This window comes from Pelophylax lessonae (assembly GCF_965119305.1).
Source record: "Pelophylax lessonae genome assembly, chromosome: 4".
NCBI lineage: Eukaryota > Metazoa > Chordata > Amphibia > Anura > Ranidae > Pelophylax > Pelophylax lessonae.
In genome coordinates, this window is record NC_138771.1 from 282,298,152 (window position 1) to 282,325,269 (window position 27,118).

Sequence of the window (27,118 nt, forward strand, 5' to 3'; positions counted from 1 at the left end):
GACTCCAATGAGGGAGGACAGCACAGCCCGCTCCAATGGGATTAACTCGTAGCTGTGGAAGCCGCCATGACAGAGAAATGAGCCGGCTCCTCCTCCATGATTCCCACAGCCGGATATGAGCTCACATCCATCATTCCCAGCATGGAGATGTACAGAGTGCCACACCGGCGGGAGGAGCCAGTGCAGTAAAATCCTCGGTGTTCCCTTGCTCTCCAGTCATTCAGCTGTATCACCATCTCTACAGCGCCACCTATAGACAGGCCAAGCCGTCATTGCACAGAGCCTGGAGCCTTTATTTCTGGAAGCTTAGACGTATCAATGGGCGGGGTCTTCCTGTTCCGGGGGCTAATCAGTGTTTAATGGGGTTTCTTAGCAACGCTTTCCCGGCTCTCCCCGCGGTAAAGGCGCTGTGGTACTACTGGCTGTAGAAGGGTTTGTGTTGTATTCATAGCATCCGTCTGCTGGGAAGACAAGCCAACATGCTGATCGGTGTTATGGGACACAGCTAGCTATCAGTGTGCGGCCACTGCTGTGCGTGCAGAGCATGCTAACACCCTGCAGCCTCAATTCTCTCCACTGTGTGCCTGAAGCATCCCTCTCACACTGCTGATCCCTCCTAGGGAGGTGAGTTCTCATTACAAATCATACAACCTTTCCTTAAACATTGCAGACCTATGCCCACACTTCCAGATCATTATTTGTCTTTAAAGGAACATGGCAGAGCTATGCCCAAACTTCCAGATAATTATTTGTCTTTAAAGGAACATGGCAGAGCTATGCCCAAACTTCCAGATAATTATTTGTCTTTAAAGGAACATGGCAGACCTATGCCCACACTTCCATATCATTTTTTGTCTTTAAAGGAACATGGCAGACCTATGCCCACACTTCCAGATAATTATTTGTCTTTAAAGGAACATGGCAGGGCTATGCCCACACTTCCAGATCATTATTTGTCTTTAAAGGAACATGGCAGAGCTATGCCCACACTTCCAGATCATTATTTGTCTTTAAAGGAACATGGCAGAGCTATGCCCAAACTTCCAAATAATTATTTGTCTTTAAAGGAACATGGCAGACCTATGCCCACACTTCCATATCATTTTTTGTCTTTAAAGGAACATGGCAGACCTATGCCCACACTTCCAGATAATTATTTGTCTTTAAAGGAACATGGCAGACCTATGCCCACACTTCCATATCATTTTTTGTCTTTAAAGGAACATGGCAGAGCTATGCCCACACTTCCAGATAATTATTTGTCTTTAAAGGAACATGGCAGAGCTATGCCCACACTTCCAGATCATTATTTGTTTTTAAAGGAACATGGCAGAGCTATGCCCACACTTCCAGATCATTTGTTTTCTTTAAAGGAACATGGCAGACCTATGCCCACACTTCCAGATAATTATTTGTCTTTAAAGGAACATGGCAGACCTATGCCCACACTTCCAGATAATTATTTGTTCTAAAAGGAACATGGCAGAGCCATGCCCACACTTCCAGATAATTATTTGTCTTTAAAGGAACATGGCAGAGCTATGCCCACACTTCCAGATAATTATTTGTCTTTAAAGGAACATGGCAGACCTATGCCCACACTTCCAGATAATTATTTGTTCTAAAAGGAACATGGCAGAGCTATGCCCACACTTCCAGATAATTATTTGTCTTTAAAGGAACATGGCAGAGCTATGCCCACACTTCCAGATCATTATTTGTCTTTAAAGGAACATGGCAGAGCTATGCCCACACTTCCAGATCATTCGTTTTCTTTAAAGGAACATGGCAGACCTATGCCCACACTTCCAGATAATTATTTGTCTTTAAAGGAACATGGCAGAGCTATGCCCACACTTCCAGATAATTATTTGTCTTTAAAGGAACATGGCAGAGCTATGCCCACACTTCCAGATCATTATTTGTCTTTAAAGGAACATGGCAGAGCTATGCCCACACTTCCAGATCATTTGTTTTCTTTAAAGGAACATGGCAGAGCTATGCCCACACTTCCAGATAATTATTTGTCTTTAAAGGAACATGGCAGAGCTATGCCCACACTTCCAGATAATTATTTGTCTTTAAAGGAACATGGCAGAGCTATGCCCACACTTCCAGATCATTATTTGTCTTTAAAGGAACATGGCAGAGCTATGCCCACACTTCCAGATCATTTGTTTTCTTTAAAGGAACATGGCAGACCTATGCCCACACTTCCAGATAATTATTTGTCTTTAAAGGAACATGGCAGACCTATGCCCACACTTCCAGATAATTATTTGTTCTAAAAGGAACATGGCAGAGCTATGCCCACACTTCCAGATAATTATTTGTCTTTAAAGGAACATGGCAGAGCTATGCCCACACTTCCAGATAATTATTTGTCTTTAAAGGAACATGGCAGACCTATGCCCACACTTCCAGATAATTATTTGTCTTTAAAGGAACATGGCAGACCTATGCCCACACTTCCAGATCATTCGTTTTCTTTAAAGGAACATGGCAGACCTATGCCCACACTTCCAGATAATTATTTGTCTTTAAAGGAACGTGGCAGACCTATGCCCACACTTCCAGATCATTATTTGTCTTTAAAGGAACATGGCAGACCTATGTCCACACTTCCAGATCATTCGTTTTCTTTAAAGGAACATGGCAGAGCTATGCCCACACTTCCAGATCATTATTTGTCTTTAAAGGAACATGGCAGAGCTATGCTCACCCTTCCAGATAATAATTTGTCTTTAAAGGAACATGGCAGAGCTATGCCCACACTTCCAGATCATTCGTTTTCTTTAAAGGAATATGGCAGAGCTATGCTCACACTTCCAGATAATTATTTGTCTTTAAAGGAACATGGCAGAGCTATGCCCACACTTCCAGATCATTATTTGTCTTTAAAGGAACATGGCAGAGCTATGCTCACCCTTCCAGATAATTATTTGTCTTTAAAGGAACATGGCAGAGCTATGCCCACACTTCCAGATAATTATTTATTTTTAAAGGAACATGGCAGAGCTATGCCCACACTTCCAGATAATTATTTGTCTTTAAAGGAACATGGCAGAGCTATGCCCACACTTCCAGATCATTATTTGTTTTTAAAGGAACATGGCAGAGCTATGCCCACACTTCCAGATCATTTGTTTTCTTTAAAGGAACATGGCAGACCTATGCCCACACTTCCAGATAATTATTTGTCTTTAAAGGAACATGGCAGACCTATGCCCACACTTCCAGATAATTATTTGTTCTAAAAGGAACATGGCAGAGCCATGCCCACACTTCCAGATAATTATTTGTCTTTAAAGGAACATGGCAGAGCTATACCCACACTTCCAGATAATTATTTGTCTTTAAAGGAACATGGCAGAGCTATGCCCACACTTCCAGATCATTATTTGTCTTTAAAGGAACATGGCAGAGCTATGCCCACACTTCCAGATAATTATTTGTCTTTAAAGGAACATGGCAGAGCTATGCCCACACTTCCAGATCATTATTTGTCTTTAAAGGAACATGGCAGAGCTATGCCCACACTTCCAGATCATTCGTTTTCTTTAAAGGAACATGGCAGACCTATGCCCACACTTCCAGATAATTATTTGTCTTTAAAGGAACATGGCAGACCTATGCCCACACTTCCAGATAATTATTTGTTCTAAAAGGAACATGGCAGAGCTATGCCCACACTTCCAGATAATTATTTGTCTTTAAAGGAACATGGCAGAGCTATGCCCACACTTCCAGATAATTATTTGTCTTTAAAGGAACATGGCAGACCTATGCCCACACTTCCAGATAATTATTTGTCTTTAAAGGAACATGGCAGACCTATGCCCACACTTCCAGATCATTCGTTTTCTTTAAAGGAACATGGCAGACCTATGCCCACACTTCCAGATAATTATTTGTCTTTAAAGGAACGTGGCAGACCTATGCCCACACTTCCAGATCATTATTTGTCTTTAAAGGAACATGGCAGACCTATGCCCACACTTCCAGATCATTCGTTTTCTTTAAAGGAACATGGCAGAGCTATGCTCACACTTCCAGATCATTATTTGTCTTTAAAGGAACATGGCAGAGCTATGCTCACCCTTCCAGATAATTATTTGTCTTTAAAGGAACATGGCAGAGCTATGCCCACACTTCCAGATCATTCGTTTTCTTTAAAGGAATATGGCAGAGCTATGCTCACACTTCCAGATAATTATTTGTCTTTAAAGGAACATGGCAGAGCTATGCCCACACTTCCAGATCATTATTTGTCTTTAAAGGAACATGGCAGAGCTATGCTCACCCTTCCAGATAATTATTTGTCTTTAAAGGAACATGGCAGAGCTATGCCCACACTTCCAGATAATTATTTATTTTTAAAGGAACATGGCAGAGCTATGCCCACACTTCCAGATAATTATTTGTCTTTAAAGGAACATGGCAGAGCTATGCCCACACTTCCAGATCATTATTTATCTTTAAAGGAACATGGCAGAGCTATGCCCACACTTCCAGATAATTATTTGTCTTTAAAGGAACATGGCAGAGCTATGCCCACACTTCCAGATAATTATTTGTCTTTAAAGGAACATGGCAGAGCTATGCCCACACTTTCAGATAATTATTTCTCTTTAAAGCAGTAATGAGCCCAGAAACACAAGTATCATATAGTGCAACTTACCGATCATTAGATGTGGCAGCTGCATTAGTTTTACTTTTTCCAATTTCTTTTCCCTTTTGTTTCCACTTGGTGATCCGGCCAGTAACACACCTCCTGTATTCGGGTCCTTTCACATGGGCTTTCCACCCAGCGGACTCAGTTTTGCTCAGCGGGGGATTGATTCACTGATCCCCACTGAGCAGGCGGATGACAGCTCCATCCCCACTTACTTTGCAGAGATGGACCTGTCAGATCCCCGCTCCCCTCTATGGGAGATCGGATGAAGACGGATCACCTGTCCGATTTCATCCTATCTGATCCTCCAGACAGATGGAAAATAGGGTTTCTATTCATCTGGATTTCATGGACAGGATCGGATCAGATAGCAGCGGGTGTCAGCGGACATGTCACTGCCAACATCCGCTGCTCCAAAGGGGTGCATGGAGCATCCGATCAGGTCCACCTGAAAAACTGACAGCTGGACCTGATTGGAAAGCCCATGTAAAAGGGGCCTTAGAGCACCCCCACTCCACTGGAGGAGCAATGAAGACACTCTTGGATGGAGGAACACTCTCCACTTTGCTTTTGTATTCTGACAGCGAGGAGATCAGGGGACTATCAATAGTCCGCTGCCCAGGAATCGGCTACATTTCAATCCCTGTATGCTACCCCTCTGAAAAGTGATCCAGTAACACCTGATTTAACCCTGTAAATGTCACTCTACTGCACACATCCACATGCATTGCAATAGTTTTCAGGGTGGCCCCATGAACATGCATGGGTTGCATTTGGCACCGATAACGTCCCCCTCCCCGCCAAATACATCATGCTGTTGAAGCAGGTATTTAGCCCTGAGTGGCTGCATGTCATTGGTCAGGGGGTGGCAAAACCGCAGTATAGCCACCTGACTTTACTGCCCCCTGGCTGCTTGTGTACTAGAGCCCTTAAAAAAGAAAGTGATTCTAAACGTTTTAATGTCTAAACATGTTTTACCTTAATGCATTCTTTCCCTAAAGTGATTGTAAAGTCTTGTTTTTTTTCTATAAAAATAACAAACATGTTATATTTACCTCCTCTGTGTAGTGGTTTTGCACAGAGCAGCCTGGATCCTCCTCTTCTCGGGTCCCTCTTCGGTGCTCCTGGCCCCTCCCTCCTGTTTAGTGCCCCCATAGCAAGCAGCTTGTTATGGGGGCACCCAAGCCAAGTCATAGCCCCCTGTGTCCATTCAGACACAGCGATCCAGCCACGCTTCCTCTCTTCCTGATTGGCTAGTTGACTTTGATTGACAGTAGTGGCAGCCAATGGCGCCGCTGCTGTCCCTCAGCCAATCAAGGGAGAGAATCTTGGATGGCTGAAACACTCCTGGACATCGCTGGACAGAGAGGAACCTCTGGTAAGTGTGAGGAGGGCTGCTGCATACAGAAGGTTTTTTTTATTTTAATGCATAGAATGTATAAAGATAAAAAAAACCTTCCTGCCTTTACAGCTCCTTTAAGGTATAATAAAATATTCCATTACCTGTCCCTTAATGCCTGTTTCCTTCACCGATCCAGCGTTGTCTTGGCTGCAGCACCACTCTCCCTTCTTTCTGGTCCTAAAAGAGACAGGCAGCGTGCGCCTGCTGCTGTCAGTCAAACTCCTGTGAGGAGGGTGTGGGGGCGTGGCTTACCGGTGCTGTGTTTATGTATGCATGCACACAGCCCAACTCAGGAGAGTGCCCACATGGGTGCCTCTTTCCCACTCAGATTGCTGAAGGGACGCCCAGAGGGAGGAGTGGACAGTGCCTGCGGGTCACTGAAAAAGAGAAAGTAAGGGACCGCTCTATGCCATACCATGGCACAGAGATTGCAAGTATACTGTCTTTTTTTTATTTTAAAGTAAAAAAAAAATAAAAAATTACTTTTAATCAGAAATACTTTATAAGCAGTTTTTTCCTCTTTGGATAAAGGTTTTATATAAATAAATAAAAGCTGATTATTGTAAGCACCCCTGTCAGTGTTTGTCTCAACTCTCTGACACTTTGTCTGGACAGCTTGGTCTGTTAACCACTTAAGCCCCGGAAGATTTTACCCCCTTCCTGACCAGGGCCTATTTTGCGATTCGGCACTGCGTGACTTTAACAGACAATTGTGCGGTCGTGCGACGCTGTACCCAAATGAAATTGACGTTCTTTTTTTTCCCACAAACAGAGCTTTCTTTTGGTGGTATTTGATCACCTATGCGATTTTTTGATCATGCGCTATAAACAAAAAAAGAGCGACAATTTTGCAAAAATAACAATATTTTCACATTTGTTTATATGAAATTCCCCCAAAAAAATGTAAAAATCAAAATTTTTTAACATTTTAGGCCAATTTGTTTTCTGCTACATATGTTTGGTAAAAAAAATCGCAATAAGCTTATTTTGATTGGTTTGCGCAAAAGTTATTGCGTTTACTAACTAAGGGAAAGATTTTTGTCATTTTTATTGTTTTTTTTTTTAACCAGTAATGGCGGCGATCTGCGTTTTTTTTTTTTTTTTTGCGGGACTGCGACATTGCGGCGGACAGATCGGACCCTTGACTGACATTTTTGACACTTTTGGGGGTACCAGTGACATTACTACAGTGATCAGTGCTATACATATGCACTGTTACTGCAAAAATGACACTGGCAGGGAAGGGGTTAACTTTATTAGTGATGCAGTGGCTAAGTGTGTCCCTAGGGGCGTGATTCTAACTGTGCAGGGATGTGGCTTTTCACGTAACAGCAGAGATCTACGATCCTACATAGTATGATCTCTGCTGTTACACAGGGGAGACTGACAGGCGGCTTTGTTTACATTAGCCGCCTGCCTTTCTCCCTCTGTAACTGACGATCACGAGTGACCGGCGGACATCGGACATGCGGACGCAGGGATCACAGTGAGCGAGCGGGGCGGGAGCGCGCCTCCAGCGGCTCGCCCTCGCCCCCTATTGGCTCGCAGGCGAGTGACGTACCCATACGTCACTTTGCCTGGCCGGGGCTGACCGCCGATGTATATGTACTTGCGGCGGTCGGCAAGTGGTTAAAGGAAGTTTAAAAATGACACATACTGGCTGGATCACCAGGTGAAAATAAAGTGCTTTGTGCACTGGTCCAAATCATTTGGTGAGGGGGGATTATGGTGTGGGGTTGTTCTTCGGGGGTTCGGGTTTGGCCCCTTAGTTATAGTGAAGGGAACTGTTAAGGTGTCAGCATACAAAGACATTTTGGACAATTTTATGCTCCCAACTTTGTAGGAACAGTTTGGGGATGGCCCTTTCCTGTTCCAATATGACTGCGCACCAGTGTACAAAGCAAGGTCAATAAAGACATGAATTAGAGAGTTTGGGGTGGAGGAATTTGACTGGCCTGCACAGAGTCCTGACCTCAACCCGATAGAACACCTTTGGGATGAATTAGAGCGGAGACTGCAGGCCAGGCCTTCTCGTCCAACATCAGTGCCTGACCTCACAAATGCGCTTCTGGAAGAATGGTTGAACATTCCCATAGACACACTCCTAAACCTTGTGGACAGCCTTCCCAGAAGAGTTGAAGCTGTTATAGCTGCAAACAGTGGGCTTGAGCTCCACAATTAATCATTTAAAAAATCACAATCTCGATTCACCCCCCCTTACGATCTTAAAACGGCATGTCCTTGATTCTTAGTGCCGGTTCACATTTATGCGATGCAGGGAACCCTGCGAATCCGCATCGCTTTTAAATTGCAGGCAGTTCACACTGCCATATTCGCATCACTGGGGGTGTCAATAGAAAGTTCATCCTCAGATCAGTTCACATATCGCAGTGCAAACTGACAGTTCGGACATGAATCGGATCGCATTGGTGTGTCCGAATGCGATGCGATGCAAATTCAGCCATACAATCTGTATGGCTAAATTCGCATTGCGCAGACATCGCATGTGATTTCCAGAGCAGTGCGCTCCGAATCACACTCGATATCTTTCATCGCTGAAGTGTGAACCGGGATGTACAGAGCTCTTCTCTGCTCACTCCCAGCTGTCAAAAAAAAAGAGCCTCCAGCAAATGTTTATCAACATTGTTAAGGCTGCTAGATGAATATAAACACAATGCTTTACAATGTATCGTTTCCTTCTTTTAGATCAAAGGAATGAACTTCTGTCTGTAAGTGAGGGCAGTTTAACCTCTTAAAGACTAAGCCTTTTTCTGACACTTGTTGCTTACAAGTTAAAATCAGTATTTTTTGCTAGAAAATTACTTAGAACCCCCAAACATTATATTTATATATATATATATATATATATATATATATATATATTTATTTTTTTAGCAGAGACCCTAGAGAATAAAATGGCGATCGTTTCAAGATTTTATGTCACACTGTATTTGTGCAGATATCTTTTAAATGCAATTTTTGGAGGAAAAGTACACTTTAATGAATTTACAAAAAAACTAAACAGTAAATTTAGCCCAATTTTTTTGTATAATGTAAAAAATGTTACGCCGAGAAGCGTGATCTTTATTCTAAGCAAAATAAAATTGTGATACTCGTTTTATCCAGAATTGTGCAACTCTAGGGTGGGCCAACTCCATATTGAAGCCTACGGACTAATGGGCCATACACACTATACAATTGTCTTTAGATTTTTTCCTTTAGATTTACCAAAACCATATAATATGAGGTCAAATCTAAACACTTTACATTTGTGTGCAATCAGGCAGGCCCTTGCACTACATAGTTGGAGGTAAATCTAAAGGAAATCTACCAACAAAAGTTGTATAGTGTGTATCCAGCTTATGGCTGCCTAAACATTATACAATTTTCTTGTACAATTTTCCTTTATATTTACCAAAACCATATAATAGGAGGTTAAACCCAAACACTTTCAATTTGTATGCAGTCAGGCAGGCCCTTGCACTACTTTGTTAAAAGTAAATCTAAAGGAAATTGAATAAGAAATTTGTATAATGTACAGGCATACCCCGCTTTTAAGTACACAATGGGACCAGAGCATGTATGTAAAACGAAAATGTACTTAAAGTGAAGCAATCCCTTTTTTCATTTCCTAGGCAAGCTAGCTGGCCACAAATAGGATATGTTGTAGTCCTGGGTCCCCTCACATTGCTCCCTAAGTTTGGTATCCCTGTCACTTATGGTTTGGGAGTAGTGCCATGTCAAGCTGACCAAGATTTCCCATAGACGCCAATGTTAAAAACTGGGATTAATGCCATGCCAAGCTGACCGGGCTGTGTCCTTACTCGCGAGTGTACGTAAAGTGAGTGTACTTAAAACGGGGTATGCCTGTATATGTTTGTGTGTGTAAATGCAGGCGTCCCAATACTTTTGGTAATATAGTTTATGTCAGTAATACATCATGGATCCTTAAAAGCCCATTCACATCAGGTGTGGTGGGGCTGCATTGAGCAGCTATTTCAGTACAGTCCCACCACACTGCGGCTGCTTGACACCGCCATGTTGCAATGGTTTGCGCTGAAAAAAAAAATCCGTCAGGCTGCACTTTTTTTTTTTTTTTTCTTTCCAGTGCAGTGTGAGGCAAGCCACCTCCTCGCACTTTGTGACAGCCGATATAAGGTAATGAAATGTCACTGTGTGGCATTTCATTTAAGATAAAAAAGAAAAAGTGCCGCAATTGGCTCATCATGCCGCTACATTGTTACACAGCGGCTGATATGCATAGCCCTAAAGTAGTTATAAAGGGATTATAAAATATTGTTCACATGCTGGCACTGTACAGTGATATGTAACGTGTAGTAATATCATACAGAGTTTCTTGGAAGCGATTGATCGCTTCCACCTGAATGCCGACAGATGGCTTGTCAGCTGCCACCAATGCATGAAATAGGTCAGTGGCAGTAAGGCCCCTTTCACACGTGCGGACCGTTCAGATCCACCTGTCAGTTTTTTAGGCGGATCTGAACGGATGCCCCATGCATCTCTAAGGGGCAGCGGATGTTAGCGGAGAAATGTCCGCTGACATCTGATCCGATCCGTCAAATCCGGAGAGATGGAAACCCCATTTTCCATCCGTCTGGCGGATTGGATCGGATGAGAACGGACAGACGGTCCGTTTTCATCCGATTTCCCCATAGAGAACAGTGGGGACCTGACAGCTCTGTCTCTGCACACAGTGCAGAGACAGAGCTGCCACCCGCCTGCTCAGCGGGGGGGATCAGCGGATCGATCCCCCGCTGAGAAAAACAGAGTCCGCCGACGGAGCGGACAGTGTGAAAGGGGCCTAAATGGATTATTGCAGGAAGGTGGAGCAGCTTCCTGGTTGCTGATTGCTGTGATTGGCTCTCACAACCGTTGCATGATAAAAGCAGAGTTCCAGGCCTCAGAAATGGTTTGGAGATTAAAAACCCCCGGGACAGTCAGGGCTAGTACATTCCATAATGGATAGCCTCTGAACTGTCCCAGGTCACATTTACCTTTTAGAAGAAATACTTACCTTGGAAATTTCTTGTCCAGTGCTGCCATTTCAGGTGTGGGCAGCTGAAGCCAGGGCGTCCTCTTCCGTGTCCTCTTTTTCCCAGAATGCGCCTGCACCGGCACCGCTTGTCACTCCAGGGGCAGGGGCGTCATCCATGCCCAGAAGCTGTTTAGCAGGGAATGGCGCGCCTGCACCGGAAGTGACGAGCAGGGACGGTGCAGGCGCATTGACTCCTGGGAGCGATGACATTCAGCTCCCAGGAGTCAACGCAAGCAGGAAGTGACGACGCGGGCCGCGGAGGGAGGAAGTAGAAGGAAGGTAAGTATACTTTCTTTAAAAAAAAGGTAAGTAAAGAAAAAAAAATTGGCACTATCCATTTGATTTTTAGGGGATTTAAAGCAAGCGGATGGCCCAAAGGTGTTTTTGAGGCCAGAACTCCGCTTTAAGTTTTTCCCGCTGGATCCTAAACACAAGCTGTGATTAAAAGCTGTCTTTGTGCTGTGAGCTCACTCCCCGCACATAACCTAGGTCCACTGTGGATACCTTTGTGTAACCCCTGGGCATTAAGGCCCATTCTACCTGTTACTGCATATTTATGCATTATACGTCGGAAAGAGGTTAAGGATCTATAATGTGCTGGTTAGATAAGTTCTAGTTTGTACTAATACCAGTAACCAGCTGGCTGAGAACTCGGAGGTTTTAGGCTAAGTGCACAAAGGTAGCAATGGGGCGGTAAAAACATGGTGGCTACCTGCATTCCACACAGGTCAAGACTGCCACTTTGCACAAGTGTATAGAGTGGTATGCTTATGTGAATGGGGCCCGTGTGTTTGTCAGTCTATTCGACAGAAGCCAGCCATTTGGCCAGGTTCTGTGGGACGTGCATGTTGGAAAACCAGCAGCCAACTTGCTCTCAGCCAGTAATCGTCCCCCTATCCGAACTTAACAGCTCAGCGGGGGAGATCACTGTACTAATGTTGGATCATTAGTACAGCTGGGTTGAATGAAAAAAAAAACTGTTAATATGCACCAGGCTTTAATCTACACAATGATTTTAAATGTATATCTAGCAGTAGTTTGTCACATTCATCAGGATTTGTTCTGTAATTGTGAAGATGTTTCATAGCTTATCCAAGCCACTTCTTTGGTTTTAATGAGTGTCAGGAAAATACCTGAACATATAAAGGATTAGTTCACTTTGAACAAAAAACTGCCCATCTAGGTAAGGGGCATCTGTAGATAAAAACAGACTGTGCAGCTTTGACCAAAGATAAATAATGCCCTTTATTTAGGCGTAGACCACCATTTATATACTTCCTGAAGCCTGACTGGAAAACTCCCAGAGACTGCAACATCCCATCTTGCTTTGCTGCAAGGACGTTGCTAAGAGAATCCTAGCTCTTACTGTTCACCTCCACCATTACAGGAGCAAGCTCTCAAATGCTCTGCTCAGGGCTAATGCATCAGAGAAAGCAGGTGTGTGTGTGTGTGGGGGGGGTCGTTGATTTGGAGAAAGAGCTTGTTCCTTCAGTCACCTCCTTTTTTTTTTTTTGCCATTTGTGTACCATTTTCTTTCACTTTCCGCCTCATAGCCAAAACAGGAAGTGAGAGAAAATCCTTCCAAAGTGAGGGAATTGCTGCTCATCAGTAGAACTAGTGTCCCCATTGGAAGACTTCCTCTCTATATCTGTTCTGGTGACAATCCCAAATTGATATTTTATTTTACTTTCACTCTCATTCTCTGCTGACAGCTGAACATAAAAGAATGCCGTGGGGGCCCAATCACTTAGGTCTGGTATTGATTTTCAGGGGAACCACATACTAAAGCCTTGTACACACGCAACGAATTTCCGCCGACCGGTCGTCCGTCTTTTGTCCAGAGTGGTGTTTTGTTGGTTGGAATGTGCTCTAGACTGCACACAAATTTCCCCGCACGACAGAATTCTATTTTAGAAGTGATGTCATGTGTTGGATTGCTTTCTATGTGTTCTTTCGTCTCTGAGCATGCCTAGTCTTGCTCATAAGATTTTTCCCCATCGAAATCTGTACTAATGAGACGAAATTCGGACGTGTTTTGACGGTCGACAAAAATTTTATAGCCTGCACACCAGGATTTTTTCAGCCGAAAAGTCGGAGTCGGTTGTCGGAAGCATCATACTAACAAGCCGAAAATCGGCAGATCGGTTGTCGGACAAAATTTCCCGGCCGAATTTCTACTCGTGTGTACGGGGCTTTAATTTAAAAAAATCCATACCAGACCCTTATCTGAGCATGCAGCCTGGCAGGCCAGGAAAGGGGGGAGGGGGCCCGAGAGAGTAGTCACCCACCCTCCTGATCCATACCAGGCCACATGCCCTCAACATAGGGGGGTACTTTGGGAAAGAGGGACCCCCCCTTCCCCAAGCACCCTGCCCCATGTTAATAGGGACAAGGGCCTCTTTCCCACAACCCTGGCGGGTGGTTGTTTGGGGTCTGTGGGCAGGGGGCTTATTGGAATCTGGAAACCCCCTTTTACAAGGGGACCCCTAGATCACGGCCCCCCCCCTATGTGCATTAGTATGGGATCCCTACTCCTTCAGAAAAAAAATGGTAAAAGCAAGTAAATACACAGTCTTTCATTTTAAAAAATGTTAAATATTGTCTCCCGGCGTAGATTGAACATAAATCATGATGAATACTGGCCACATACCCGGAAAAAAAAAAGAGGTCTGCACCTGATGTTGGTTCCCATTGTCTGACAGCTCCGCTTTTTAGCTGCTGCTAAATAAACTAAGGGTCAGGGGTCATCCGGTGACGTTACAGGGTGACATCATCGACCCAGCATGCGTCGGTCTGGTATAGATTTTTCCTTTTTTTACATTTTGGCATGGGGTTCCCCTTAAAATCCATACCAGACCCAAAGGGCCTGGTATAGATTAGGGGGGGGGGGACCCTACGCTGTTATATTTTCTACATTTTTAATTGCTGGCATCTTTTAATTACATTCAGATGTCAGTGGGGAGCTCCACTGACCGCTGATGAGTCATCTGTTGTTAAGGACACTAAGAAAAAAAAATGCTGGTTACTGGCGCTTAGCCGCTGTTTGCATCGTTTGGGAGTTCGTTTCAGCTTTTTTTTTGCTGGCAAATAACTCCCAAAAACGCAAAAAAATGTTTTGTTTTTTTTCTGCTCCTAAAAGCTGACACTTAAAAAAACCTGCTGCTAGAAGTATTTTTTTAAGCTAGTGTGCATTGAGCCTAAAAAACGCTGCTTCTACAGACAGGAGGAAAAATGCAAAACTCCTGTAGAAGCAGCATTTTTTAGGCTCCATGCATAATGTTCAATGCTGTCCTATGTTTCCATGCACATTAGAATGTTTAGAGGCATAATTTAAGCTCAGCTGTTTAGAGGCAGCAAAAGAGTGGAGCTATCGGCCAGAAAAAAATGCTTTTGTCTCATGCACACTGGTTCATCCACTTGCTGACCGGCAAATCGTAAAAAAAAATTTCAACAACCGCCATTCTGTTCTCTAGGGTCTCTGCTGAAAAAAATATATATATAATGTTTGGGGGTTCTCAGTAATTGTCTAGCAAAAAATACTGATTTTAACAAGTGTCAGAAAAAGGCTGGGTCAGCAAGTTTGTATTGTAAACAGTTTTTCCTGCAAGGAGAAAATCAGCATTTAAAGCGAGAAATCTGGTGCAGTTATGCATGGTGGCCAATCCGCTTCTAACTTCAGCTTGTTCAATTAAGCTTTGACAAAAAAAAAAAAACTGGACCCTGGTTTCTATGCAGAGCTGCACCAGATTCTGCACTCTTCTAGTAAATCAACCTCATAGGCTTTTTTGAGGTGCATTCAGGGGCTTAGGTCAAAAAACACCAAAAGCCCCAAAATTGTCAGTCAATTGAAAGTAATTGCTTGTAAAAGCCAATGCCCACAAACTCTCCTAAACTCTTGTGCATTATGAGCTATTGGGAGCATTTTTCTGCTCCTAGTTTGCATGTAGTGTGCATGGACCCTTTAGGCCCCTTTCACACGGGCAGAGTGATCAGGTCCACCTGTCAGTTTTTTAGGCGGACCCGATTGGACCATCAAATGCCTTTTAACGGAACTGCGGATGTCAGTGAACATGTGTCTGTTTACATCCGCCGACATCTGATCTGATCCTGTCCGCTAAAAACGATCGGATGACAGTTGGATGTAAACAGACAGGTGGTCCATTTACATCTGACTGCCTCATACAGAAAAGTTGGCCGTGTCTGCTCTGCATCAGCGAAACAGACACGGACCTGTCATTTGCCTGCTCAGCGGGGATCAGTGGAGAGATTCCACACTGAGCAGGCAAATCCACTGGTGGACTTGATCCTGTTCACATATATACGATGTGGGAACCCCACGCGATTCCAGTGCAGGTTCTCGCATCAATGTCACCTGCAGGTGGTTCACACTGACATCTGCGAACCGATGCGGGTGTCAATGCAAAGGTAATGACAGCCCCAGATTGGTTCGCAGATCGCAGTGCGAACTGCCAAATGGTGCAGGAATCTGATGGCATGGGTTTGAACATTTCGATTACATTGCAGACCAAAAAAAGGGTCCTGCATCATTTTGGTGCAAATGTGATGCAATTTCAGGCATACAATCTGTATAGCTACGTTTGCATCGCACAGACATCGCATGTGATCTGCACAGCTGCGTGGTACGAATCACATACGATGTCTAACATCGCACCAGTGTGATCCCAGCCTGAGTCCGTAAAGTATACTTTGTACATTTACTAACTGAAATGGTCAGTCTTTAGAAGTCAGTCTGCTGAAGTGAAAATAAGGAGCTTTTTCAGATTCTGATAAGCAAAAGAATTGCTAAGCACCGAGAATGCTTGAGAGCTATTTATACAAATGATTATTTACATGAGTTCCTCTCTATTGTGTCCGTAGACACTGCATGGAGGTGAACAGATCCTGCTGATTGTATAGCATCATGGGATGATCGGAAAGTTCATGGGCACTGCCTTAACCTACCTCCCAACTTTTTGAGATGGGAACGAGGGACACCTATTAACCACTTTACAACCGGAGGATTTTGCTGTCTTCCGTCCAGGCCACTTTTTGCGATTCGGCGCTGTGCGACTTCAACTGACAATTGCGCGGTCGTGCAACGCCGTACCCAAACGAAATTTACGTCCTTTTTCTCCCACAAACAGAGCTTTCTTTTGGTGGTATTTGATCACCTGTGCGATTTTTACTTTTTGCGCTATAAACAAAAAAAGAGCGTTTATTTTGAAAAAATAACAATATTTTTCACATTTTTTTATATGAAATTCCCCCCAAAAAAGATGTAAAAACCAATTTTTTTAAAAGTTTTTTGCCAATTTGTTTTATGCTACATATGTTTGGTAAAAAAAATCGCAATAAGCGTATTTTGATTGGTTTGCGCAAAAGTTATTGCGTTTACTAACAAAGGGAAAGATTTCTGTCATTTTTGGTGTTTTTTTTTTAACGCGTAATGGCGGCGATCTGCGATTTTTTTTGCGGGACTGCGACATTGCGGCGGACAGACCGGACCCCTGACTGACATTTTTGACACTTTTGGGGGTACCAGTGACATTACTGCAGTAATCAGTGCTATATATATGCACTGTTACTGTAAAAATGACACTGGCAGGGAAGGGGTTAATTTTATTGGAGAGGGAGGGGTTAATGTATGCCTGGTGCTTACTGACGTGTAGGGGGGGAGGTGACTATGTGATTCATGGACAGATCGGATGTCCAGCTATGCTGAACAGTCCGATCTGTCACTCCCTGTCACTATGGAGATCCGCCCGCTGTGTTTACACACAGCGGGCGGATCTCCAGACTCGATCCCCGACGATCGGGTAAGAGCAGCGGCGATCGCCGCTGCTCCTCCCCTGGCCCGACTCCCGCTGTGAATGAAAACAGCGGGAGCGAGCCTCCGGCGGCGCGCAAGCGCCGCCCAGAAGGGGAGGAGTCCAGTCACGTTAATACTACGTGACTGGACGGGAACGAGCCACACTGCCGCAGTACTATTACCGTAAGCGGTAGTAAAGTGGTTAACAAACGTATGTAGCCATAGGACGCACTCCCATGCCACGCCCTCTTAAAGGAGAATTATACAAAAAATAAAGATTAGTTAAACCTCCAAGTGCTTTTTTACCACTACTATTCCTTTATACAGACTTGTGAAATGTACAAATTAAGCAATTTAGAAATTGGATGAAAAAAGGTTTAGCACTGGGAAGCAGTTTTGAAAGAAAAAAGAGTGCATTTTATATACAACTATATACATAGTTGCCAACATTTGAAAAAAAAATTCAGGGACACTTTGCAGCACAGCTATCAATTACTTACCACACCCATTTCCCTGAAGCCCCGCCCACTCCACATAATTAATCTCCACCTACTTATCATCAGATTATAGGGTCTACTCAATAAAGAGAGAATTACAGGAAATTGAAAAAGGAATTTCAAACTTAAGGCCAAAGTAGCAGAGTTGGAATAATTCTCCCATTCAGCTGCATTACTTCTGCCTAAAATTTAGAATTCTCATCACAATTCCCTGCAATTCTAAAGTGTCAAATGTGCTCAGGTGTGACCATACAAAAAATGTAATATGGAAATATAAATAAAGTGCAAGGTGTAAATAAGTATGATAAAACCTAATTATACTATCTGGCATAATTAGGTTTTAATGGCGCCAGGCGGCGCTATTACGTAACTGCGCATGCGCCCACCCAGCCGAGCTTGTACGAGCTTTCTCAAGCCCGGCAGGCATTGGAACGGCACAGGCGCCGTTACGATGTCGGCCCACAACCATTTTTTTTACGGGCATTGGCTGCCCGTAACGGGCAGCCCAATTAACGGGAGCTTGCTGGGGCAATGTAAATTACCCGGGACAGTCTCCTATGTTGCGGGACTGTCCCTGCAAAAATGGGACAGTTGGCAAGTATGTATATAGATCAGAGCAAAATGAGGGAGGAATAAGGAGGAAAGAGGGACTTTATTCCAAATCAAGGACAGTCCCTTGAAATCAGGGACAGTTGGGAGCTCTGTCTTAATTTCACCAGACACTCCTAGCCTATACTGTAGAACTAGTTATTTATTTAGGTTGCATATTCTCTGGGTAGATGTATTTTGTTTCCCTTAATGAGCGTTGCTCTGGGGATGTCTGTTGAGTACACACACTTTGCAGAGAGCAATAGAAGTGAGAATATTCATTAGTGATATGACGAGGCCGTTGAGGTCTGGTTGCTGGTTTCAACACTATTTACTCTGTATTGTGAAATGACAGAGCTAAATGTCAGAGGGAGATTTGCGCCTACTAAGCTTTTGTTTAGGGATTCAACCATCTGGAGAGGCAGATCAGTTTCTAGCTGATTCTGATAGGATTTGAGTATGCAAAGTTTTATATATTAGAACAAAGGGAAGGTATGTGGCGCTGACTAATATTACAAAAATACCAAACGTTTGAATATGTATACAACACAAAATAATAAATATAAAATAAACAAAACAATTGTTAGTGCTCCTGGTATTATCATAAAGTGACAAATGTGCATATATTATTGAAAAATAGTATATAAAGTGCCACAGTGCAATATCACAGTAAATTTATATTATATTTGCACAAGTTAGCAATTTACTGTGATATTGCACTGTGGCACTTTATATACTATTTTTCAATAATATATGCACATTTGTCACTTTATGATAATACCAGGAGCACTAATAATTGTTTTGTTTAATATTTATTATTTTGTGTTGTATACACAGTCAAACATTTGGTATTTTTGTAATATTAGGCATCGCCACATACCTCCCCTTTGTTCTAATATTTGCATATATCCCCTTGTGGGACTATATATGAGGTAGGATCACATGCCTCTATGGTCATCTCAGAAAGCACGCCCCCCACCGTTAGTATCACTTCCCTAGGGTCACATTTAACCCTTTGATCACCTATACTGTTTACCCCTTCCCTGCCAGTGTCATTATTGCAGTAACAGTACATATTTTTAGCACCGATTACTGTAGTAATGTCACTGGTACCCCCAAAAGTGTCAAAAATGTCAGTTAGGGGTCCGATCCGTCCGCCGCAATATCGCAGTCCCGCAGAAAAAAGCAGATCGCCACCATTACTAGTAAAAAATAAAATAAAAAATAAAAAAAATGACAAATCTTTCCTGTAGTTAATAGACGCGATAATGTTTGCGCAAACCAATCAAAATACGCTTATTGGTATTTTTTTTTTTTACCAAAAATATGTAGCAGAAAACAAATTGGCCTAAAATCTTACAAAATTTTGATTTTTAACTTTTTTTTTTGGGGGGGGGGGGATGGGGGGATGTTATATAGCAGAATGTGAAAAATATTGTTTTTTTTTTTTTTCAAAATTTTCGCTCATTTTTGTTTATAACACAAAAAATAAAAATTGCACAGGTGATCAAATACCACCAAAAGAAAGCTCTATTTGTGGAAAAAAAAAGGACGTAAATTTAGTTTGGGTACAGCGTCACACGACCACGCAATTGTGTGAAAAATAACGCAGTGCCGAATCGCAAAATAGGGCCTGGTCATTAAGGAGGCAAATCCTTCCGGTCCAGAACTGGTTAAGGATAGGTAAGCTGCGATTATATTACATTTTTTTTTGGGATTTAGTATCACTTTAGAAAACATGGAAATTTTAGAGATCACCACATTGCAGGGGCCTTTAAAATATTTCCCTCTGATTGGCCGTTCTTTCTGTATGATAGGAATAAATTGTCTTTTTCAGAATGAATGGAACAATCCCAGGACTAGGACAGAAGATTTTTAAGATGTTTGAATAATGCCCCTTTCACACCGTCACCTCCCAGCTGAGCAGGTGGATGACAGGTCTGTCTCTGCTAACTGTGCAGAGCGGAGACAGGGACAGTCCCGCTCCCCTCTGAGGAGATCAGGTGATAATGGATCGCCTGTCCGTTTTCATCGGAACATATCCAATCTGCCAGATGGATGGAAAATAGGACCACCATCTGTCTGGATTTTGCAGACTGGATCGGATAGCGGCGGATGTCAGCGGACATGTCACCGCTAACATCCACCACTCAATAGGGGTGAATGGAGGGTCTGATCAGGTCCGCCTGATTGGACAGCCCTTGAGAAAGGGCCCTTACATGTAATATGATGATACGATTAGGTTATATTGTAGGTACCAGTTTAGAGCGCCTTCCAGCTTTACACCACAGCCTTGGGTGTTGGCTCTCTGTAGGATCTCTCTCGTCTGTTCCCTCTTTATTCCTCCAGCTATAACAACCATGTTTGGTGCTCATACATGCTTTTTCTTACTCATGAATTTAGTGGGACTTCTATTATAAAATTGTGGAGGCTAAAAATAAGTTCACTTTTTGCAAAAAAATTATAAATGCACATTTTTTTTTTTTTTTTCGCAGATAAAAAAAATGTGCATTAATCATTATTCATGTAATTATTTTTTGGAGCCTGTTAAGCATTGCACCAGCGATCAGCAGATTGTGCCATGCAGGTCTCCTGCAGAGCCAGTGTATCTGTGTGCCCATACATCCTGTATGGGTAAGCAGATACAGTCTGACAGGAAGCATGAATGAACTACGGCCCTGGTAGTTCATTGAAAACTACAAGCTGACAGCCAGTGGGCTGCCTGACCTCGTAGTTTTTCATGCCCAGAGCCCTGTCAATCAGTGACGCCGCTGGACGAGGGCCGAGTCCCGCTTAGCCAGGTTTTTTTTTTTAACTGCGACAGCTAGCACGGAGGGAGAAGAATCCTGCAAGCTGTCACAGCGCGGATCAGGGAGGTACGGGAGGCGGTCTGTTCGTAACATGTTACAGCCTAAATATGGGTGTAACATGTTACGAAAGGCGAACTTATTCTTTAACCTGGGACAAGTAATAGTTATCAGTAGTAATGACTTCATCTTAAAGCGGTGTTCTGGACTCCCGCTCCAAAAATTAAAGGTCAGCAGCTACACATACTGTAGCTGCTGACTTTTAATATTAGGACACTTACCTGTCCTGGAATCCAGCGATGTTGGCACTGCAGCCAATGTTTCCATCGGCTGTCAGGTGCTGCCACGGTCATTGCCGGTAAGGGAACCTAGCAGTGAAGCCTTGCGGCTTCGCGGCTGGGTCTCTACTGCGCATGTGCAAAATGCTCGGTTACTGGCCTGGATGGAGGAGGAGGGGGCCGAACTTCTGTCGGACCTCGCCACAATCGCAGGTAAAAAAAATGTGCATTTTTTTTTCTCTGTAGCCTGAAAAACATTGCACCTGCGATCAGATCGTAGGTGCAAAGCTAGGATCTTGCAGACTCCCATTCAGCTGTCTGTCTGTACCCTTGGTCGTACGGGCAGACCGTTAATGAACTACATAAAAAAATCAATGATCTATGACCACCAGCGCCCTCACAGTTCATAGGGAACTACAAGCCATCTGCCATGGTGGATTATGGTACTTGTAGTTCATTCATTTATAGGGAAACTGAATTTATGATGTGGCTGAGTGGGCGGAGCCCCGCACAGCCATACTCTTTTCAAATTGTGACAGCGGGTGTGGGGAGAAGATCCCCTGCCCACTGTCACAGAGTGGGGAATTCTGGTGACAGGAGGTGGATATGGGTGTAACAAACTTACTAAAGGTGAACTTAGCCTTTAATACATTCCTCCCCCCAGAGTGACAATACTGCTGTCTGCTGTGCCTCCTGTGCTCATTCACCCAGAGTGGCGTCTGCCTAATACAGGAGGTATGTTTTCTGGTCAGTATGCCAGGGAAAAAGGCTAAAGAAAATAAAGCTAATTCAGCCACTGCATCTGCAGCATGATACATTTTTGGTTTTGGGTTTAATATTGCTTTTTAACAAACATGACTCTGGTTGTAAGTGGTAAATGCATTCTTTGTGTTTTATATTCATTTTTCTAGAAAGATAGCCAATAAAGATGGCTCCTGCTTTAGACTGGGGAAAGCTCATGAAAGTGGATCCAGATGTTCTTCCCAATCAAGAAAGATTGGCAGAAAAGATGTTGAAAACCTTATCACAGGTTTGTGATCTTAGCCCAGCTGGGTGTCTGCATGCATGCATTTATAGGTGCTCTTTTTAGTTTAAGGTGGATTACACTTGAAACAAATCTGAGCCTGCAAATCATCTTTTTACTGTTTCTAAATTCAAAGTAGTCATCAGAATAGTAATTAACTGTACAACTGTTTTGTTTTACAGGTGACTAGCACAGACTTAAAAGGGGAGACAAATGAAAATTTGATACAGATTTTTCGAATTACACAGTCTTTAATGAAGGTTTGCAAGTTTCCATGATTTTATGTGTTTGTGTGAAATCTTTCATCTCGGAGGTTTATTAAAAAATTGGTTTAGTACTGCTAAATATGTGCAAAAGTTTTAGTTTTAGTTTTAGTTTAGTCTTAGTTAACCTTTATGGTTTAATCCTCCATGACTATACTGTAGGTCACTGATGCCTAGATGCCCAGGCCAAATTTAGAAGTGTTCTATCTGTCAGTCGATATACTGCATAAGGCTTTGACTTGATACACTGTTTTAATAAAACTTTTTTTATTTTATTTCATTTAAATAATCATTTTTTAATTAATAATTATTTTTTAGTACTGTAATCATTTCTGACAATTACTGTATTAAACAGCTGAACACTGCAACCTTCTCTCATGTTCAGGTTGCAGTAGCATCAGTAGTGTCATTTTCAGGTTAATGACTTTATTTGTCAACAAGGCTTCCTGCTTGAATGTTATCACTATGCCAAAGCTGACATAGTGACCACACAATGAGGAACCACTCTGATTTGTTTCAACCGTCAGTGGAGACTGCAGCTGTTACTGCCAGCTGGGATGGAGAGCCACCGGCTATGCAACATGGTCTTTGTGGCAGTTAAGACGCTTATTAACATATCCTGAGGACAGGACATTGTGCTGGAGAGCCTTAATATACAGTTTGCGGACAAGAAGGGATACATTTCCATGTTAAAGCGGAGTTCCAGCCATTTACTCACCTGTCCAACAGTCCAGCGATGCGGCCGCCGGAAGCCTCGATCCTCTCCCTCGGCGCCGGCATCACTGCTGTGGGCACCCGGCTGTTACAGTTTGCGGCTTCACAGCCGGGTACCCACTGCGCATGCGCGAGTCGCGCTGCGCGCCGTGATTGGCCGGCAATCTTCTGGGACCTCTGACGTGTCCCAGAAGATTGCAGGGAGGGAGGGGGAGAGGAGAACTTCCGCTCAGGGCGCCGCGGCGCTCCGAGCGGAAGTGGGAGCGGGTACCTGTCAAAACTAGGTACCCGCTCCCCCCCCCAAAAAATGACATGCCAAATGTGGCATGCCGGGGGGTCAGGACTCCCTAAAGCGGAAGTTCCACTTTTGGGTGGAACTCCGCTTTAACAGCTGTGTCAGTGTCGGTGGCGTAAAAACAATGGATAGTAACTATATTGTTAGCCAACTGACAGTTGTACACCTGAACTTCCATCAAGCATCTATTAGGGCTTGTTTACACCATATGTTCATGAAAACCGATGGGAACTGATGAGAAAACCGACACGCTGTCATCCGTTTTCTAATACGCATCAGTTATGTACCCTATTCACACCAATGTTGATGTCATATCAGTTTTTTTCCAATGCAGAAAAGTGAGGTGTGAACGAGGACTTAGGCCTTAAAATTAACCAACTCATGAGCAGCTTTAAAATCATTTTTTCTGTGTAACCCTAATCCTTTAGTCCTGAAACATTTCCAGAATTGTAGGTCATTAATAATGCATGTATGTTTTTAGCTATTATTTATCCAAAAACTTTTTTTCTCTTTCATTCATTGATGGACACAGCTCCTGGTATTCATAACCATTGAGTTATACTGCCCCCTACAGGAGTAGGACACTAGGCAAAAAACATTCTGGCTACACCCATGGGCAGTCCTAGGGGATATATGCTCCCTCTCTCTGCTATAGCCACTCGTTTTTTTTTTTTTTCTGCCTTGTCAGGAGTAAGGACCTAGTTCCTTGCATTTTTAAATCTACCTTTCTGTCTCATTCATTGACGGACACAGCTCCTGATCTTCTTAACCATTGGGTTAAACTGCCCCCTACAGGATATAGAAGTGTGAAAAAAGGGGTAAATAAGGTAATGATTGCTCCACCATGCCTTCACAAATGCGTGCACACCAACCAACCTAACCAAACACATATATTGAAAAAATATCCCACACAGAACATGGGGAAAAAGAGGTTATATGGTTGGTTTTCAAGTAGGCAGAGAAGCAGATTTATATTTCCTATAAATGTATTGTTTCTCTAGGAAAATGGTGTGCAAATACAAATAAATGCATGTGATATAAAAAACACTCATCAATCAATGGTGCTGTGACATGAAACAGAAGACAAGACTGGACATAACATATACAAATAAATTACAACAACCGGCCGGTGTGAATAATTATCTATTATCTGGGGTGGGGTATTCACAGCCGTATGATGAATTGAATTAGAAATATTTTTCTTCCCAGATAGAAGTTGCCCTGGAAGCTACAGGAGTAGGACACTAGGCGGGGAAAAAGTATGGCTACACCCATGGGCAGCCCCAGGGGCTATACTCCCTCTCTCTGCTATAGGTACTCAGTTTTTTTCTGTCTAGTAAGGACCTAGTTCCTTGCTGGGATCTCTGGTCCTGGAATTTTTTTCGTTTAAGATAGGAAATTTTTTCCTCCTGGAATTTTCCTGTGACTTGGACTGGGCGACGGGCTGGATAACTAGATTCAGTGGCCACCTCAGTCTGGCCAGTGAGCGCGCGCAGACCTCAGCTCTGCTCTAGGTCAGCCACGACACAGCCCCACTGGACGGGGGCTGGTCTGTGAGTTAAATGCCTTGCGAGGTCGCATATGACTGGGCCAGGGCCCGAGTCGCAGCGTTCCTCCTGGCCTATAACCCCCCCCATTGAGAGGGGTCCTGTCTGGAACGGTCCCCATGGGCCCCTCCTTGGGACGGCCTGACCCCCAGGTCCCCCTCCTTCCCACAGGCACCCCCCTTTCCGAGTCCCTCATCCGCCCCCCCCCCCCTTCCACATACGCTGGGGCTGTTTGGGTGGTCTGGTCACTTTCCAGGGGTGGGGGCAGGGCGCTGACTGGCGATAGGAACTGGGGGGGTGTGCCGCCGGCGTCCGGACAATGGACTGTGTGGGGGGGAGGGTTGTACATGGTGGGGGCTCCTGCCAGGGCCCCCCAGCCTGCCTGGAGTGGCTATAGCAGAGAAAGGGAGTATACCCCTGGTACTACCCATGGGCGTAGCCAGAATTTTTTTTTCTGCCTAGTGCCCTACTCCCGTAGGGGCAGTATAACACAATGGTTATGAATACCAGGAGCTGTGTCCGTCAATGAACAGCAGAGAAATGGATTTTACAGTAGGTCAAAAATCCAATTTTTTTTTTTTTTTGGTTTTGTACAGAGGAAGGAAGAACCTCCTGCTAGATTTTTCTTTTGTTGGTATTGCTATATGTGTCCTCATTTGGTGTTTTCAAGAGCAATAGGTGAGACAGAGAAAACACCCAACGAATATTTGTTTAGTAGTATGTTGGGTTTCTATTGTTCTGTTTCTTTTTATCTTGATGACAGGCACACCATCTTATTTATTTTCCTAGTGTCAGGAAGTGAGGGGAAATCCCCCAGTGAGGGCATAGCCAATGGTAAAAAAAAAAAATCTATGACTCTTATAAAACAAATGGCTAAAGTTTGACTCTAATTTTAAAAGATTTTGTTCATTCTTATTAATGTTTTCTTTGAACTTTTAGATAAAAACTCAGGAGGTAGACCTTGCCTTAGAAGAGGCAGAAAAGGCAGGGGAAGAGCAAGCTAAAACTGGTAAGAAGGTCTGGTAAATACAGTTGGTGACATTAGAATATCTGTCATGAACTGCAATACATTTCTGCAGTTACTGTTCTGCTAGAACTTCAGTGTCACTGTATAGGGCTGCTCTTTTCCATAATCTGCCCTTCTCCAGGGCTGTCTATCACTTCTCTATTAGCTGTCACCATCGTCTGTCACTTCTTCCAGGTTTGTATTCCTCCTCCTCGGCTTTTGACTGTGATGCATTCCAACAACTTCTCATCCAATGCCTGAAGATCTCATTTGTTTACTTTAGTGAGGCTTGTCTGTCAGGAGCCCATGAATCTTTGAATTATTTTTGTAATTGCTAGGCCAAGTTTTAAGCATCAATATAGAAATAGAATGGATATATTTGGTGTGTTGTCACTTATCCATTTTTATAGCTGGTTGTCAGTGATGATCTGGGCAAGGGTGGACCAACTAGGAGAGATCCAGTGGGGTTGATTTACTAAAGCTGAAGAGTGCAAAATCTGGTGCAGCTATGCATGGTAGCCAATCAGCTTCTAAATTAGGCTTCGACAATAAAACCTGGAAGTTGGTTGGTTTCTGTGCAGACCTCCACCAGATTTTGCACTCTGCAGTTTTAGTAAATAAACCCTTTTGTTTCTGTGTTTAATTTTTTATGAATTTTTGCCAGATTTTGGCTCAGTCATATAGCTCATACCCCTTTTCTGCACATTCCGCTAGCATAGATGCCTGAATTTACTTGATTTCAGGTCCTTGTAATGCCTTGTACAGCAGCACATTGCAGGGCATGACGCCACAATTCCTTGTCTAGTGAGATTCCTAGGAACCAAGCATGAATACTCCAGATCTCTCTTTAGAAAACACTTCAATGCACTAGAAGAGCATCATTATTAGTTATTTATTTCAGGTACTTATATAGCGCTGTCAATTTACACAGCGCTTTACATATACATTGGACATTCACATCAGTCCCTACCCTCAAGGAGCTTACAATCTAAGGTCCCTAACTCGCATACATACACAGTAGGGCCAATTTTTTTATTTTATACAGGATCCAATTAACCTACCAGCATGTCTTTGGAGTGTGTGAGGAAACTGGAGTACCCGGAGGAAACCCACGCAGGCACAGGGAGAACATGCAAACTCTAGGCAGGTAGTGTCGT

At 43.4% G+C, this 27,118-nt stretch overlaps 1 protein-coding gene across 1 annotated transcript in view; it reads left to right on the top strand.

The window, feature by feature from the left end:
* Positions 1 to 460: 460 nt before the first annotated feature.
* Positions 461 to 27,118, top strand: part of CEP290 (centrosomal protein 290) — a 255,158-nt gene continuing 228,500 nt past the window's right edge. The window contains exons 1-4 of the mRNA XM_082255322.1: positions 461 to 624; positions 22,024 to 22,142; positions 22,319 to 22,396; positions 25,895 to 25,964. Coding sequence (XP_082111448.1) covers positions 22,041 to 22,142; positions 22,319 to 22,396; positions 25,895 to 25,964 — 250 coding nt within the window. The 5' untranslated portion in view covers positions 461 to 624; positions 22,024 to 22,040. The remainder of the gene's footprint in view (positions 625 to 22,023; positions 22,143 to 22,318; positions 22,397 to 25,894; positions 25,965 to 27,118) is intronic.